Raw genomic sequence first — 16,252 nt, 5'->3', positions numbered from 1 at the left:
GACTAGGTTACCTACATCGTTATCGCTGTCTTCTGCCTTCGACAAACGAGGTTATTTACAAATTGTAAAATCGACAGAGAGCAAATATTTTATTCTGTTTACGTTTTTATATAACCAAAAGCAATAACCAGCATTATTCGTGCTGTTTAAAATCTCATACGATTTTTTTTTTCAGTGAAGGTTATCCAGGTTAATAGGATGTCACTTTGAGTTTAGGCTATAGATAGACCGACAACCGCAATGTTCTCTAACAATATGTTACTAGCCAGCTGTACCTGACACGTTGCGGCTTTTACTGTCACTAATAAATCACGTACAAGTGTAAAAGTCACTACCTAACTTTTTTTCCTACCGTGACCCGGATTCGAACCGGAGATGCTGCGGCCACAACGCAGAGTTCTAATCACTATACGATCAGCTATGACAGTGGTAAGCACCTAAGAATCAGCAGTCACACTAGACGTACGATTACGATGTAACCCTATACAAACCAGACCAAGGATATTGTTATTAATACAGTATTAAAGTTTTAAAGCATTAAAGTAACAAATATGTCGCTATGAGACGTCATTACATATGTCAAAATCTGCGGACTTTACTTTCACGTGTGGCTTTCAAGTGGCTATGATGTTGGCACTCTGTGATATTGTTTTTAAAGTAGGCCTTTTAAACCGCAAAATTAAAGCGAATACATTGTCAAAACAGCTGTTACAATGTAGCCTAAGCGTTACATGTTTCTACGCCATTATAAGGAGACAAAGTGTTTTTTGGAACGAGTGAATGGATGGAACTTGAACAGAGCAGAGCGAGGTCACTGGCGCGTGCTCCTATGTGAGTTTCACAGCTCCTGAGCTCCTGCATTCTTACGTTCGAGGAGGATTCAGTCTACACGTTATTTTGTAAATGATGAAAATGCGTCTTGAGAAAGTGTTCATCTAATACACTATGATTTGTTTCACATCACCCCGCTTGCAATCTAGGCCCGCTGATACAAATATGGCGTTGTGGCGCAATATGAAAAATTATAATCCCATGTATAGGCTATCTGTCCACTTAAAAGCAAAGACACTAAAAGAAGACTCAGAAAATAGGCTACCAATAGCAGAATATTCGACAAACGCTTCACCTGGTTTGCAATTTTGCACCGAGCAAACAATGATGATGTTGAATTTAGCACTGCAGAGAGCTTGGTCGATACATGCAAAATATTAAGTGAAATTATATCCTGAATTTGAATGGTCATCAATTGTTCTCAAAATAAGTTTTTTTTTTTTCACATATTTCTCATTCCACACAATAATCTTGTTAAAATTAAAGGTAGCCTACATTATTCACCTGGAGAGGAGCCTGAGCAATATGAAAATGATTTAGCCTAATTTCATGTTATAGGCCTATAGGCTAGGCCTACTCCAGTGAATCTAACTTGAGAAGTATGTTCACAAAATTGATAAAATAATGGAAAACATAATATAGTTGTATAAATACAAATTTAGCAGTTTTTAAATGCTCAGTGAAACCCAGGTGCAATTCTTTAACACAAAACTAACATCCAAACCCATGACTGCACTTTATCCTTGGTTAAAAAAAAAAAAAAAAAAAAAAAAAAAAAAAAAAAACACCACAATAAATGCGCAGTTTTTCATTCTTATAAAAGAGAGAAACACTACCTGTCCTACCAAACTACCATGTGCCTTGACTGAAAATATCTTATTGGTATAAAAAAATAAAAATAAAATAATTATTGATTAACAGACAATTTCAATTCTGGCTCAAAACAAATCGAAGCACTAGAATAAATGTGGCATTCATTAATATTACATTTAGAATACCTGCTAATTCATGGGAAATAGCCTAAGCTCTCATAGGCTTTGTCTCGGAGTGAAATGGTAAAATGGAAATCATGCTAGAAATTAGGCTAGTTACCTTACAATATTTTTTTTTTTTACCATTGCAACATATCGCGCAACTATGACGTAAAAAGCGGGCATATGGGATCATGGAATCATGTGGGTCATCTTCAAGCCGTTATTAGACGGTCGTGTGTCTCTTTGCTACCCGGTAGACTTATGGTCGACTTTAAAAAGGGTGGTGTCGTTTATTCAAAAGCAGCAGGTCATTGTTTTGCATTAAATGTATACATTTCGCCACTTAACCGTTTACCAGTTTTAAAAATCTATTTGCACGTTAAAGCAACGATATTTTTAAAACAATAAATATAATCGACGTAGCATAAGTAATAAGCAAATAATATTCACTCGTATGACTTGAATGCTTACTACTGAAAAGCAATATAACTTTCCTAACCCGTGAAAACACGAAAACACGTTTTAATCGAAAGGAACGGAATATTTTTGATATTTTCTAGAGACATTATAAACGAAATATCGCCTTGATACAGCAACCCACCGATGCACCAGCTATAGGCTACACAACGCCGCCTAAGTAAAAACGATAATTAATGACTAGAAAAGTTTGGCTTCGAGCGTCTGGAGTCGAGAGAATAGAAAAGCCTATCTGTACATGAAATGTAGTGAACTTACGGAGGCAGTATCGAGGCTCGCTGCGCGCACACGGCACATAGGCTATCCAAACTCATGTGAAACTTGACAGGCACAAGTGAACAGATCTCTAAAATCTTCAGGACATCGATATTTCTATATGTTAATAATGATTCCATGTCCTCCGCTCGCCACTGAAATTGCCAAAGTTTACGTCTAAGAATTTGGAGCCCTTTCGCTTCATTTCGTATCACACTCCACCTACTCGATATAGCCTAATGCTCCAACAAGCCCTTGTGTTTGTTGTTTCAAACACAGGGCTTGTTTGTTTGTCTTTACAAGTGTGACAGCGCATAGAATAAACGATTCATTCTATAAGTCGTTTATCTTGACAGATACAGTTAGTTAGCCACGAGTGCAGTCACAACCAAAACGAACTTTTCGACGTGACAACTTGTCATGCAGAGCAAAGATGACAATCCAGGCTATAAAACCAAACCTGTTACAAAGGTTTGTCTATCGAAGAGATAAAAAAAAAGAATGTATGATAGCCTCGTTAAATTTATTCTGTAGAAATTATAGAAACAATAGGTAAAAATGTTATTAACAAAATTACGAACGATTAAACAATTTATTTGTCATATTACATGCAGCGCTTAATGTATAAGTGAGGCGTATTTCTGCTTAGCTCGATTGACTTAAATGTACAAATTTGTAACGACCTAAATGAAAGACCAAATGAATTGTTTTGTTGAGATCACCACTGAATAGCATGTCTTGTGGCATATAGAAAAAATGAATTAGTCAGAATTGCTAATCATTTGGATTCATTGCTGTCTGTTATATGATTAGCCTACACTTTTTTATTTAGTGACGTGAATAATCATAAACTGTTTTATTACTACTATCTTTTAATAGTGTCTCATTTAATGGCACCGGTAAACACGCTCAAATTAATGCGTGTTTCATCCATGTTGTTGGAGTCGTGTGTGTGTGTGTGTGTGTGGGCGCGCGCGCGCGCGCGGGGCGCACTGGTGTTCTGGTCTGGATCAATGCCATCATTGTGCTCTCTAACAGTGGTGACTTTCTCTGCTATATCATTCAAAATCTTAACAATGGTTTAGTAATACAGCCTATAGACAGTATATATTTCTACCGGTTTAAAGTTTGTTTAGCTGTTATTAAAAAGTCATCAACGTTTAACAATGCTAAACAATGTGGTTTGAGATTATGTCAAAAATTGAGCACACATTGTATGAAGGGGAAGAAGTGTGAAAATCGTTATTATTAATTTATTTAAATAATTTCTTTAAAAAATATCTACTAATTGCTACTAATTTAGTAGGGATTTATTTGCTTTAATGCCTGTACATAAGGAAATATTCTTAATCCCCAAGGCCAAAATGCACAGAGGAATTTGACTAAATTGCGCTTGGTCTCGCTTTGATGGGACTTGGTCAATGTTAATAGTGACAAATATGCAAATAGTGACACTGTCTGCCGAGCGGAAGTGAGGGGCCTAGGGCATGGAACGGCGAGCGGAGCTCCACCGGTGCGCCAGCCAATCAGAAACAAGGATGTAATTCCAAATGCGCAGCTACGTTTGGCTGCTGCCAGCGAGCAACAGCGACGACAGACAGAGAAAGTGAAGGCGCAGACCTACCCACTTCCAAAAAACTCAGCCTATTCTGGACCGCGTTCAACTCAACCACCAAAAGCTATCCAAAAGACTGACTTGCAGAGGAAGGAAGATAAAAAATATCTGAGGTGCTCGCTGACTTGATTTTGCCGCCTGTCTGCCAAGAATTCGCTTCCGGTGTTCATTTTTTTTAAGCACTACAACGTGAAAAAAAAAAAAAAAAAAAAAAAAAAAAAAAAAACATTTTTGAACTTGAGACATGTGAGCGTACCGGCTTCAATTTCATCCGGCCTCCAGGAACCCCCTTCAGTTCCATGCAATACAGTGCAATGGTACGTTATGATGGAAAACACTGTCTTACTAACATTTGTGAATATTGTGCTGTGTTGCGCGTATGTAACCTCAACAGAGCAATAGCTTTACGTTTCAATATTGAACTGAACAAGACACTTTAAAACTGCAGAAAAAAATGCCGTAATGTTGGATTGTTTATGTCATGCATTGGCAGACGTCCTATATGGGTCATATTGTGTCAGAAGTCGAGCTTGTGCCTCTTGGCATGCATCCTGTGTTAGCTCAAACTCTCCCCTATTGAATAGCCGTGCGCTTCTGGCACGGAGCAGCGGCGTGAATACCTGGACAAGCCGTGTTGATATTTACTCACACTGTCATTTAAATGCTTGTCTGGGGGCTGTTTTACGTTGTGACACTTGCATTGACACTCTTTCACTCTGTAACTTTGTTCTTTGATACTTTAAAAGATTACGTTATGCACACGTAGATGTTTGTTTGCACGTCCATAAACCGATTCATTGTTTTACCATGACCATTGGACTTTGTTGCGGTCCATTGTAGTTACATTTTAGTAACGGACTCGGTGTCCTTCATAAAGTCTTTGTTGAGCCTTGTGGACTTATGAGTTGGACGGAGGGGGTGGGCTTTGACTTCGACACAAGATGCCGTCATTTCGATGTAACGCGAAGGGAATCATTAGGCTATCTGTCCAACAAACAGACTGGCCCTGTGCTCTTCTCTCACAGGGATACGTGATAGAACCGTATGCAGTACTGCTATTGATTTCTCTCTTTTCTCGCAAAATTTAAACCGTTGTCATGTTGGCTTCTGCTCTTTTAAAAAGCACAGAAATAACATTGTACATTTATAAACTAATTCATTTATTCAGTTTGGAGTTATTTTGCATATTAACGCTGCAGGCCCACACTTACATTTGCGCCATTAGTTAATAGCCTAAATCGTGCTTTTAAAGCCTTTATGTTTTTTAAGTAATGCCATATCTCAGTATTGGTTTGTAATAGCTGATAGTGAAAGTAAACTTAACCAACGAAAGTCTAGACAAAGTAGGCTAGTCAAAATTTCTTTATATCCCCTGATATGATTTGATCATAAGCATCATATTTAGTGTTTATTAAGACGACGCCTGTATAAAATGTAATCAAAGTCAAAGGCAAAATCAATTCATGAGCTGTTTTCATTTGCAATTGAAGAAGCCAGCAAAAATCTTATACTGTAGGCTATATTGGGCTCGCTTCATCGTGTTTCATAGTTTTACATGCCTGCTCAAAGTCCTCACAACATAAAAATGTACATTTGGATAAAAAGTAGGAAATTGCTTAAATCTTTGTCAATGTCATGGAGGTGTAAATCGAGGTGGGCTGGAGATATGGGATATGCGCTTGCTGGAAGAGGAGGAGTATGACTGTGTAATTAAAGGCGAAAAAAAAAATCTTCAGACTGATTTGTTAGGCTCCAGCAGACTAGAGGGTGTTACCGGCCCATATTATATCAAGTTTGAAAAGCAAACACATGATCAGAAATTAGGCGCCTTCAAGTTTTCGTATTGCACGTGTTATAGGCTATATTATTCAAGATTCCTATTTGAAACTCGGCTCTCAGATTCCGGTAGCTTTTTACTCAGCGGCGGGATCACCTCACGCGCTGTGGATGCGTCTAGATTCACTCCGTTTACAATCTTTTGTGCTCTTAAATAGACGTCGGGATCGGTTAAATGCAAAGTGTGGGATCTCCAGTTGTTCTCTGTTGCCGGATAAGAGCGTGTTTTTTTGAATGAGGATATCAGGTCTTACTCAAACGTGCACGGAGCAGCACGGGCTCTGAAGAATGAAGCGATAATATCAATCATCTGATACCCTTCAGGACTTTGATAACCGCGCGATCTACGATGTATTCGCCGATTTGTCTCACACAGGTATATTTTATATATTTTTTGAATTATCACTGAGTAGGCTACTAGGTAATTCTTTATACTTAATTGTGTACATTATTCACTGCATGTGCTTTTTGTTAATTTAAAAATTGCTGCAGGTATAGGCTATTACGCATTTATTGTAGCCTACACCTCCCTCTTGTCTTTTTAAAGTTAAGTATCGTATTTGAACAACTTCGACGTCTTGTCTTACAAAAGGCACGTGAGAAAATCGATTCATTTAAACGTAACTGCAACCTTTAAAATCACTCAAGAAAATAAATAATGAAAAGAAGGAAGAAGTCGTTTTTAAATTCATCAAAGAACCTTTTATTCTCTAGTTCTTTAGAAAACCATCTACTGGTACTTTAAAGTAGCCTACCCACAATCCAATACCATAATCTGACAAACCTATGGCTAGTAACTTTTTTAATCTTCAAAGAACCATATGACCAACTCAAGGACTGTGTAGAGAGGGAAATGGTTCTTAATAAGTTGTTTCTTTGAAGACACATTGAAGAACCTTATTATTATTATTTTTAAAGACTGCAATCTGCGACTGCGATTTTAATTTTTAAGCGTTTTTTAAGTAGTCAGGAGTTCTAAAAATCCGACGGACATCTAACTCGATGTATAGGCTATGTGATAGAATGTAGCCTACTCAACTCACTGCGCGCATCACATAGGCGAAGACGTTTATTCCTGATCAATGAACAGAACAGTGTTTTCTTAAATCTAATTTTATGGCGTCTTTAAATGTATTGTGCTTTAAAACCTGATTAAACAAGGCAACATTTATGAAGTTTACAACTGGGAGAAGTTCATCTTCATCTCTTTGCTATTTCAAGCGCGAGGTTAAGGCATGACTTTGAATTCCCTTTTTGAGAGCTCACCGTTTTATCCTCATCTTTCTTTGAGGAAACTTGCTTTAGTTTGCACTTGGAGCTTCTCTCAGAGAGTGAATCAAGATGAAAACAATGATAAGGTTGATTCAGCGGTTGGACAGAGTCCGCCGGGTTTGGCTGACACAATTTTACTGTTTATATTTTCCTTGGCATCAGAGAGTGATTGACTGAGATATGGTGAGTACAAGAGGACCTCGAGCCTGCGAAGCCAACAACCTCGTGCTACACTTTGTACTATTAAAAATAGAAATTCGTGTGATTTTTGGTTCAAGGACATTCCTTAACATTGTGATATGAAATAAATTTGTATAATAGCTGATATGACAACAGATCAATATAATTTTTTTTTTTTTTTTTTTTACATTACATTTACATTTATTTAAATTTTATGTTTTAGGGATACAAAAATGTGTGATCTTGCAAGGCCTTAGACATATATTTATTTAAATTCATGATGGCAAGAATTACATTCTTTGTGGTCAATAGGTTCATTAAATTTATAGCAGAAAAAAAACATATTTGATAGAGATCCTTTTTGTATTCTATATCAGTATAGTCATTTCGATATTAATGCATAATTTGTGGAGTGGATTTGTGGGCATTATACATTATAGGTTGCATGTAGTTGTGACAAAAGGAAATATATATGAAGCTAGCTATAATTTAAAAATAATTAAATCATCTATCATCTGATGTGATTTTCTTTTTATGAAAATCAGCACTTTGAATGTACTGGAGTTTTTATACATTCCAGAACTACACCGCATAGTGCGAAAACTCACACTCTTTTGCGAGTTATATATTTTTGGTGCAACATTGTTGCATGAAGGATTGCACATGCATTCTTAAGTTGTGTAGTTTGTATGGTATTTATACAGTGCTGGAGTGTGGGCTGTGTGTGGGGGGCTGTCACAGAAATATAGGCAGCAGTGGTGCGCTGGTTGTGGTTTCCCAAAGAGCTGCCGCCCGCCTGCACACAGAACAATATGTGGTTTAACTCTTCTTCGATCCATTCGCTGCAGTCCTTGTTCATTTTTCAATGTGGCGGTGAAAAAAATTGCATAGAAGTTTGCAGAGTCAGTGTGTGTGTATAAGATGGTCTTTTTCATTGTGTTAAGATTCTTGCACTCTTGCTTTCATGTCTTTTTACTTTTTTTTTCTTAAACCTCATCCATTGCTAAGAATTTACAGTGCTTATTGATCTTTTGACTTAAAAAGAACTATAATTATATTTTGTTGAACTGAAACATTATAAAGGGAAGCTTCAGATAGTGGTAGTGTTTGTCTTTTAGTGTATAGTGTGACAAATTCTCCTGCTGTTCTATTTTATGTTTTAAAACATGATTGAATTTGCTTGACAATATTGAATCAATTTCACTTGCTGAGGTGATGAGGAGATTATATGTGTGGGAAAAGGTCTGTAAAATTGTCAATTGAGTTTACCCAGTTTAAGTTTGTAGTATAAAGCTATATAGCAAGTTGAGGCATATGAAGACAAAAAAAAAAAAAAGCCTTGCGCTCAATAAGACAAGTGTGAATTAGCCGTGCCGCTTATTTGAGGAGTCAGGGCGCTTTGGTTTTGGTTTGGCATTTTAATGCCACTCTTACCAAACAGCTCTGAGGCCCAAAGAATGTGGCTTTTGTGCCAAGATGTCATTTTCATTGTCCATCTAGATTTGATTTTTGGAGGGCCTTGGAATAATTACGGTACATTAATGTTAACAAATTAAGTGATTCCCAAGGACCGCAAACACCTCCTCATAGTCAAGAATAAAAGCTCAAGGTGTAAAATTGATTTCCCACCCACCCCCCACTTTTCTTCACTCTTCCATGTTTAGTTAAAAGCCTTACCTAGTACTTCTGGCCTTGGGAAGGTTTGCACTGTCATTTTAGACAAAAGACATGTCCCCATTTGTCTTGCTTTCTTTGCAAGTGTGGTTGATAATCATGCCCTCAGCTGCCCTTGTCCAAGGCATTTAGAGACTATCTTGAATTTTCCAGGATTCCGTGAGGTTCTGTGGGTCTCTGTGGTAAGGGCTGTTTCAGGAATGCAGGGCGCTTTGATAAGAGATCTGGAAGTATGGGGGGTGCTTGCTCTCTTGTGCCAACACACGGACTGCTGCTTTGAGCGTTGCTGGAGACGGAGAGCGAGCAGGCGAGAGAAGGGGGGTAGAGAGAGAGAAAGGGAGTGAGAGATTGGTGATTCTGGAACTGTCGGTTCTTCACTGGCACGGCGCGGGCAGACGCGGTAAACAGTGGCATCCTTTTTCTGTGTGCCTCCGACACCTGCAGGCAGGCCAACGCTGCCTGCAGTCGCAGTGGAAATGGTAGATGAATGTTTCATGCTGATGCTTTAAAATCTCATTTTAAATAACTTTACTGCTTAAAAGTTCTCTAAAAGCAGGAAACCGAAGACTAGAGTTGTTAGAAAACTATATTTGCAACTGATATTTGTAACTGTAACTCTGTAATGCTTTTCTGGATCATTCAATAGTCATTTGTATAACTTTATCTACTTTTGCGTCTTATAAATAGTCTTTATCTGCAATGTTTTCTAAACTGCCTTTTTTTTTGGCTGCACAGGCTCTTGGCTAATTCAGACAAGAACCCATGCCAAAAGGTCACTTCTGCTCCTGCTCAATTTTTCTCCTTTTCCCCTCTCTCTCTTCTCTCAGGATGAGTTTCATCCCTTCATCGAGGCGCTGCTCCCTCATGTCCGTGCCATAGCCTACACCTGGTTCAACCTGCAGGCACGAAAGCGCAAGTACTTTAAGAAGCACGAAAAGCGGATGTCCAAGGATGAGGAACGAGCCGTAAAAGACGAGCTTCTCAGCGAGAAGCCTGAAATCAAGCAGAAGTGGGCATCTCGTCTCCTGGCCAAGCTGCGCAAGGATATCCGGCAGGAGTACCGGGAGGACTTTGTGCTCAGCGTAACGGGCAAGAAGCACCCGTGCTGTGTTCTCTCCAACCCCGACCAGAAGGGCAAGATCCGCCGAATCGACTGCCTGAGGCAGGCTGATAAAGTGTGGCGGCTGGACCTGGTGATGGTCATCCTGTTCAAAGGTATTCCGCTGGAGAGCACAGATGGGGAGCGTCTGGTCAAGTCCCCGCACTGCACCAACCCGGGACTTTGCGTCCAGCCACACCACATCACTGTCTCTGTGAAAGAGCTGGACTTGTTTCTGGCATACTATGTCCAGGATCAAGGTAAGTGCGAGGGGAGGTTGGGAGATAACATTTCTTGACTTGATTTAAGTGTGCTACTTTAACTCGCAGGTTCAAGGATGTAGCCAAAATAAAATGAATGTAATTTCCAATTGTTATGGATATAAGAGTAAGGGCATACATTTCTTGTTTTACACGCAAAGAGTTTCAAAATGAATTTAGTACATTTAAGTAGTATTAAAATGATTTTTTTTTTACATTTTACAGATTAGTTGGCATTTAAAAAGAGAATGAGTGACAAAAGTGTGTTGCTTGCGCTGGAATCACATGCATTTGTCAAAATGAACTAGATACAGATATTTCAGCAGAATTCTCAAGCAGCACTTTTTTACGATGAGGTCAGTCTCAGAATACAATTCAAAAAATCAGAAAAAGTATAAAGACATACAAATACTCCTCATTATATAAATACTTGCAAAATATGTTACATAATAAGAATTTGTGCAAATGACACAATTACACAGTACTATTCCATTAGAATATTTATTAGAATATATCTATTAGAATATTTAGTATTTTTTAAACCCCCCCCCCCCCTTATTTGTTTTTAATGACTAGATCGGTTCTGTTAATTTTCAGTTATTTTTAGTTATTTGTGCAAGTTTTTTTTTTTTTTAGCAAAGTTAAGGAAAAAGGTCTAAACTCCTCTGTACACTTACATGTTCCTTCACATTTATTCATTTGTACTTTTATCCAAAATGACTTAAAAACAAGGAAGGCTACAACATGAACTATTCCTTTTATTTCCATTTAAAATTTTCTGTTTGAAAAGTATTAATTTGGACATCACCCATATTTTCCAGGGTGCAACAATTCAGGTTATGTATAAGAATCACTACACGACAAAAATAATTTTAACATCATAGAAGTGTTGCTTTTGTGAGTATGTAAATGTTTTCATTAACGTCAGGCATGGCACCTCCATTTTGTGAAACTGAAGTGCCAGGGTAAGCAGAAGGCAGAGCGGAGGGACAATAATGGTTGCCACTGGCACCATGGTTGGCATCAGTCTCTCTTTTGTGTCTTTGTAAGATGGCGTGCATTCGCCTGTTGGCACTCACACGGCAACCTAAATCTCTTGTATACCTCTCTGAATTGACCTTAGTCTCCACTCTTATTTACAAATAACATATGAAGTAATTTGTATATAAATTCTAACAGTAATTTTATGTATTATCAAAATATTTTAATGTCTGTGTAGCATAATCGTAGTGGCTGACTCATGTTATAACTGTTATTCACTAAAGATATTTCTGACCTTTATATAATCTGAAAAAAAAGAAAAAAGAAAGAAAAAAAGACGAGTATGGAATAAACTTCTGTCACCAAATTAATATTGGATTCTCTGTTAAGGGCTTACCGTGGCAGTGTGGAGTGTTTTGCCTTTAGTATCCAGTGCCCATCTCTAGACAATGCCCTCACATTGTGCCAGTGCACACAGCGCGGCCATTTTGTTAGCGTTGTGCCAGGAGAGTGGTAGGAAGAGTGCCAGTGACTGAGGATGGCCGTTGATATCAAACCCTCTTTGTCTGCTTACTGCATGCCTTCGATTCGTTAATTGGCATCCGCAATGCAGTAGGCATAGAGGAAAGTTTCCTGAAAGCGGTGGAATGAAAGTTATTCACTTCCAGCTAAATAAAACCAAATGTAAAACAAAAGGGAATCTTTACTCACTTCATAAGGAAATTGTGGTTGTGGTCTGTGGCTGTGAATTGAAAAGGTAAATCGTGTTCTGTGCTCAGCTGATTTTGATGTCCATATGCCAGCAAAGGGTCCTTTGTAAGATGACTGGAAACCATTACTGCTTTTGCTCTATTTATTTCATAGAACAATTTACTTTTTTTCACAGTATAATTGTAAGTATTTTCACACTCCAACACAACTAGCGTTTTGTGTGCACTCTTTGTATTTCATCTCATGGTCTGGTTTAAATTTAAAGGTGTTTTAATCGCTATCCGCAGCACCTGGCATCCATAGGGGCATCAAACAGTTTGCCTCGGGTTTCTGGAAGAAGGCTTAGCAGACTCGCCAGTGTTTGCGATAGCACCTTAGTAAATGCCCAGCTGAATCCCCATTGAAAAGGTGGTGAAGAGGACAGGAATGAGGGGCGGCAAGCTTGTTGGTGGGCATCGTGCCATGCCCTGCCTCTGCACTTCACCAAGTCTGGCCATGCCATTTGTGTCTGTGCCTGTGCGTGCGCTGTTCTGCTTCATTCTCTCATAAAATGATTATAACATCATCTAGATAACAGTTATTCTATATGAAGACAGAATTCAGAACAATCACAACAATCACATTTCCAGCAAATGAGAAAACAAAAGACAAGATACTTACATTCTGTTTTGTGTGATTGGCTCATTTCTGTTTTGTAGTCTTTTTTAAAGTACTTCATACATTTTTCAAATAAATAAATTTTTTTGAAGATCTATTTTTATTAGCTGTAATTATCAATGCTTTGAAACTTTTTCAGCTAAAGTTGCTTGGACTGTTTCAGCTGTTCCAACTTTCTGATTCCACATTGGCCTTGTACATGTAAGTCAAGTCTGTACATGTGAAGTGATGCTCATTTTACTTCAGAACTCATAAATAATGACTCTCACTTGCCAGGCCCTCTTTCAGTCAAGGGAAGTATGCTAATAATTTGTATTGTATGATTGATGACATGTTTCATTAATGTACCATTGTTTTTTTGTGTCTGCTGCATTTTATACTGTACTACAAATGTTGGTATAGGCTTTTTATACTAGAACAGTGACTAAGCAGAAATAGATTTGAAAAGGGACCAGCTGATTTATATCAAAAATGCATTTTTCATTTTAACCCAAGATATTTATTTTCCAGCACATTCTGGAATATGTTCACAACCTTTATCTCAGGGTTTACATTATCCTAAACACATGACATTATTTTTCAAATAAACACAAAACCTCAAAAATGCTAGTGTAAATTAAGTGCCGGTTCAAGCCTTTCATAAATATTTACATTTATCTGGCAGTTGGTTTGTTTCAAATATCTAGCCGCCCTTTTGTAAAGCTAAATAAAATGAATTAACAATTAATAAGAAAATTTTACCTAAGTCGTCAAACACCAACAATAAACTGTCATGTTTTGTGCAGGAACAGTCAACGTAACTCAACAACTAGAAGGTGTTACACAATCGCAAGAGCTCAACATATCAGTTACAGTGTGAAGGTGTCAAGATTTCCTGCCCAAACTCCCTAGTTTATTTTGTTTCCCTGTGAAGTAGACAGTGTTTTATTGGCCGCTTTTCTGGTGTTGGATGGATTATTTCTCATTTGTTCTAGCATGTTAAAGAGGTCTGTTTTACGACTGCAGGACTTAGCTTTTGCCCCCGTGTCAGGACCTCACTAAAGATGTGGAAGGTGTCATGTGAAGTTTAATTGAGCACAACAGATCTTTGAAAACAAGGTGGCGACCTGTGGCGCGTGGGGGCAGGCCAGGGTGTTGTTTCGGGGGGCACCTGGACCCCCAGCTGACTCATGACCTCTGGATGTCTGGGTCAGCGGAGCGGTTGCCAGCTCCTTCAGAAGAGCTGGTCATTCATCAAACTCCCTCTCTCAAGTTGCCAAAACCCCCAATACACACACACACACACACACACACACACACACACACACACACACACACACACACACACACACACACACACACACACACACACACACACACACACACACACACACACACACACACACACACACACACACACACACACACACACACACACACACACACACACACACTGAGTTCCCTATTGGGCCTTTATTAGCAGTGTGTGTGTGCTCTGCAGAGGAGCTGTTTGCAGCTAGTTTTCCAGCTGACTGAGTATACGACAGGGTCAGGACTAGCCAGCGTGACCTAGAGGTCATCACCCCTGTCAGTGACTAAGTACAGCTTGTGGTCTCTCCACTTTCACTTTTTTCTTCCTGTCTGTCTCCTCCTATCTAATTCACACTGTCCCTGATGTCCACATACATGGGAAGTTAGACCAGAAGTATTCTTGAAACCACCGTGTGATTGCTCTTCCTGATTATAGCCACTAGAGAAAACTATAATGGAGCGATGGACGGATTGTGTAATTTTATTGTATAAGCGTAAGATGTATTTTAGGGTTATGGAAAGATTTGAAATGAAGCCGAAATACAGCAGATTGGATTTTGGATGTTTGCTGTCGTAATTGTGGCAGTAGTGCACAGCTGTTCCGTGCTCCGGCGTGGTTAACTATCAGACTACATGCATACTGTACCCAAGCCCAATCGAACCATGCTCTGGCCCACCTCTTCCAAGCGGGCCAGGGTTGGAGTGATCACATTAGTCAAACGAACCAGACTTTGGGGGTCAAACACGCTTGGGCACGGTTCAGATTGCCTAGTGTGAGTACACACATTTTATGAAATTAATTTAATTTTTTTGAAATTATTTCACAATTTGACAGTGGAAATGAATCATTATTATAATTAACTGAGACTATTAAAGGGGTCATATAATGGTACATGCACTTTTACAAGTTGATTGCACTGAAATGTCTGTTGGCAGTGCCTGTACACAACCATCCTATCATGATAAAAATCCATCCAGTGGTTTTGTTTTAATCTCCTTATATGTTTGACCCTCTCTGAAATCAAGCCGTTCGATATTGTGACGTCATAATATCCAACGCCCCTCCCGCGATTGTGATTGACAGCCGTGTTTCAACACAAGACCCGCCCTCAGCGAGATGTGACAGCTGTCGTCATAGTAGTCCGCCATTGTGGATATGCTGGAGCAGAATGGCGTCTAAGCGATTGTGGTGTTCTGTTCTTAGATGAAATAAGGAACACAGCAGTCATTTGGATGTTCCTAAATCCGAGCCGTTGAAGAGTTTTGTTTTTGAAGCGATATGCCCAAAGGATTGACGCGGGGATTCCCTCACGGGGATTCCCCACGATCGTCCATGCTTTCATGTTTGCGCGAATCATTTCACACCAGACAGCTTTACAAACGAGAAAAAACGGATCGGTACCTACGTGTTCCTGCTGAACCTCCAGAAAATGTGAGTGTAATGTTTTATTAACCTTTATATTAGTATTTTTAATAATCTTTGCGAAATTTGCAAACCTTGCTGCAGGCTTCACAATGAATGCATCTAAGGTTTACACTCAGGGTACATTACGGCATGTTTTCTATGTACGACGTTCTCAATATAATTCATAATCCCACGTTTATAATGAACAACACGTGGTTATTGTGTTAGAAACGGTGTACGCACAGAACAGAGGGGCGGGGTGAGCAAAGCTCATTATCATTTAAAGACACATGCACTCAAACGGCGTGCTGAAAACAGAGCTGTTTTTGACCAGGTGAAATTAGTGTTTTCTTACAATACTAATGAGAATTTTTAATTAAAGTATATTACAAACTTTTAATTTAGACCCTAAAGAATCATATTAGCTTGTACAAAAATGGCATTATATGACCCCTTTCAATTCTTTATGATTTCCATCCCTATTCTCAACTTTTGTTTTCTATACGAAGCTCTGCATTTCTAAATACTTGCGATTTTCCTTTTATGGGACAGACACATCGTCCTCATTGGCAGCGTTTACTGATGCAATATAAACTCCAGTGTGTTGTATTAATGATAATTTAAAGGACAGCTGGCTGGGACAAAACACACACAAAACCATTGACAATTTGGGACCATAACAGAAACTTGAAGGAAAACCAATAGAGAATTACAAGTGTATGGAATGCAACAGGG

The 16,252-nt window shown here is 38.7% G+C and overlaps 1 protein-coding gene across 15 annotated transcripts in view; it reads left to right on the top strand.

Moving 5' to 3' along the window:
* LOC308681956 (nuclear factor 1 B-type-like) overlaps positions 1 to 16,252 on the top strand; it is a 116,278-nt gene that overhangs the window by 18,051 nt on the left and 81,975 nt on the right. For 6 of the 15 annotated variants that reach the window (XM_081351327.1, XM_081351321.1, XM_081351325.1 and 3 more), the window contains exon 2: positions 9,942 to 10,473. In XM_081351327.1, coding sequence (XP_081207453.1) covers positions 9,942 to 10,473 — 532 coding nt within the window. Of the gene's footprint in view, positions 1 to 4,095; positions 4,470 to 5,886; positions 6,365 to 7,330; positions 7,444 to 9,941; positions 10,474 to 16,252 lie in introns of those variants that run through there. The other 9 variants (XM_081351331.1, XM_081351329.1, XM_081351330.1 and 6 more) reach the window with 3 other exon arrangements.

Source organism: Scardinius erythrophthalmus (genome assembly GCF_964197995.2).
Source record: "Scardinius erythrophthalmus genome assembly, chromosome: 2".
Lineage (NCBI taxonomy): Eukaryota > Metazoa > Chordata > Actinopteri > Cypriniformes > Leuciscidae > Scardinius > Scardinius erythrophthalmus.
Note: the sequence above shows the minus strand (reverse complement) of the source record. Positions and strands in the feature narration are given on the sequence as shown.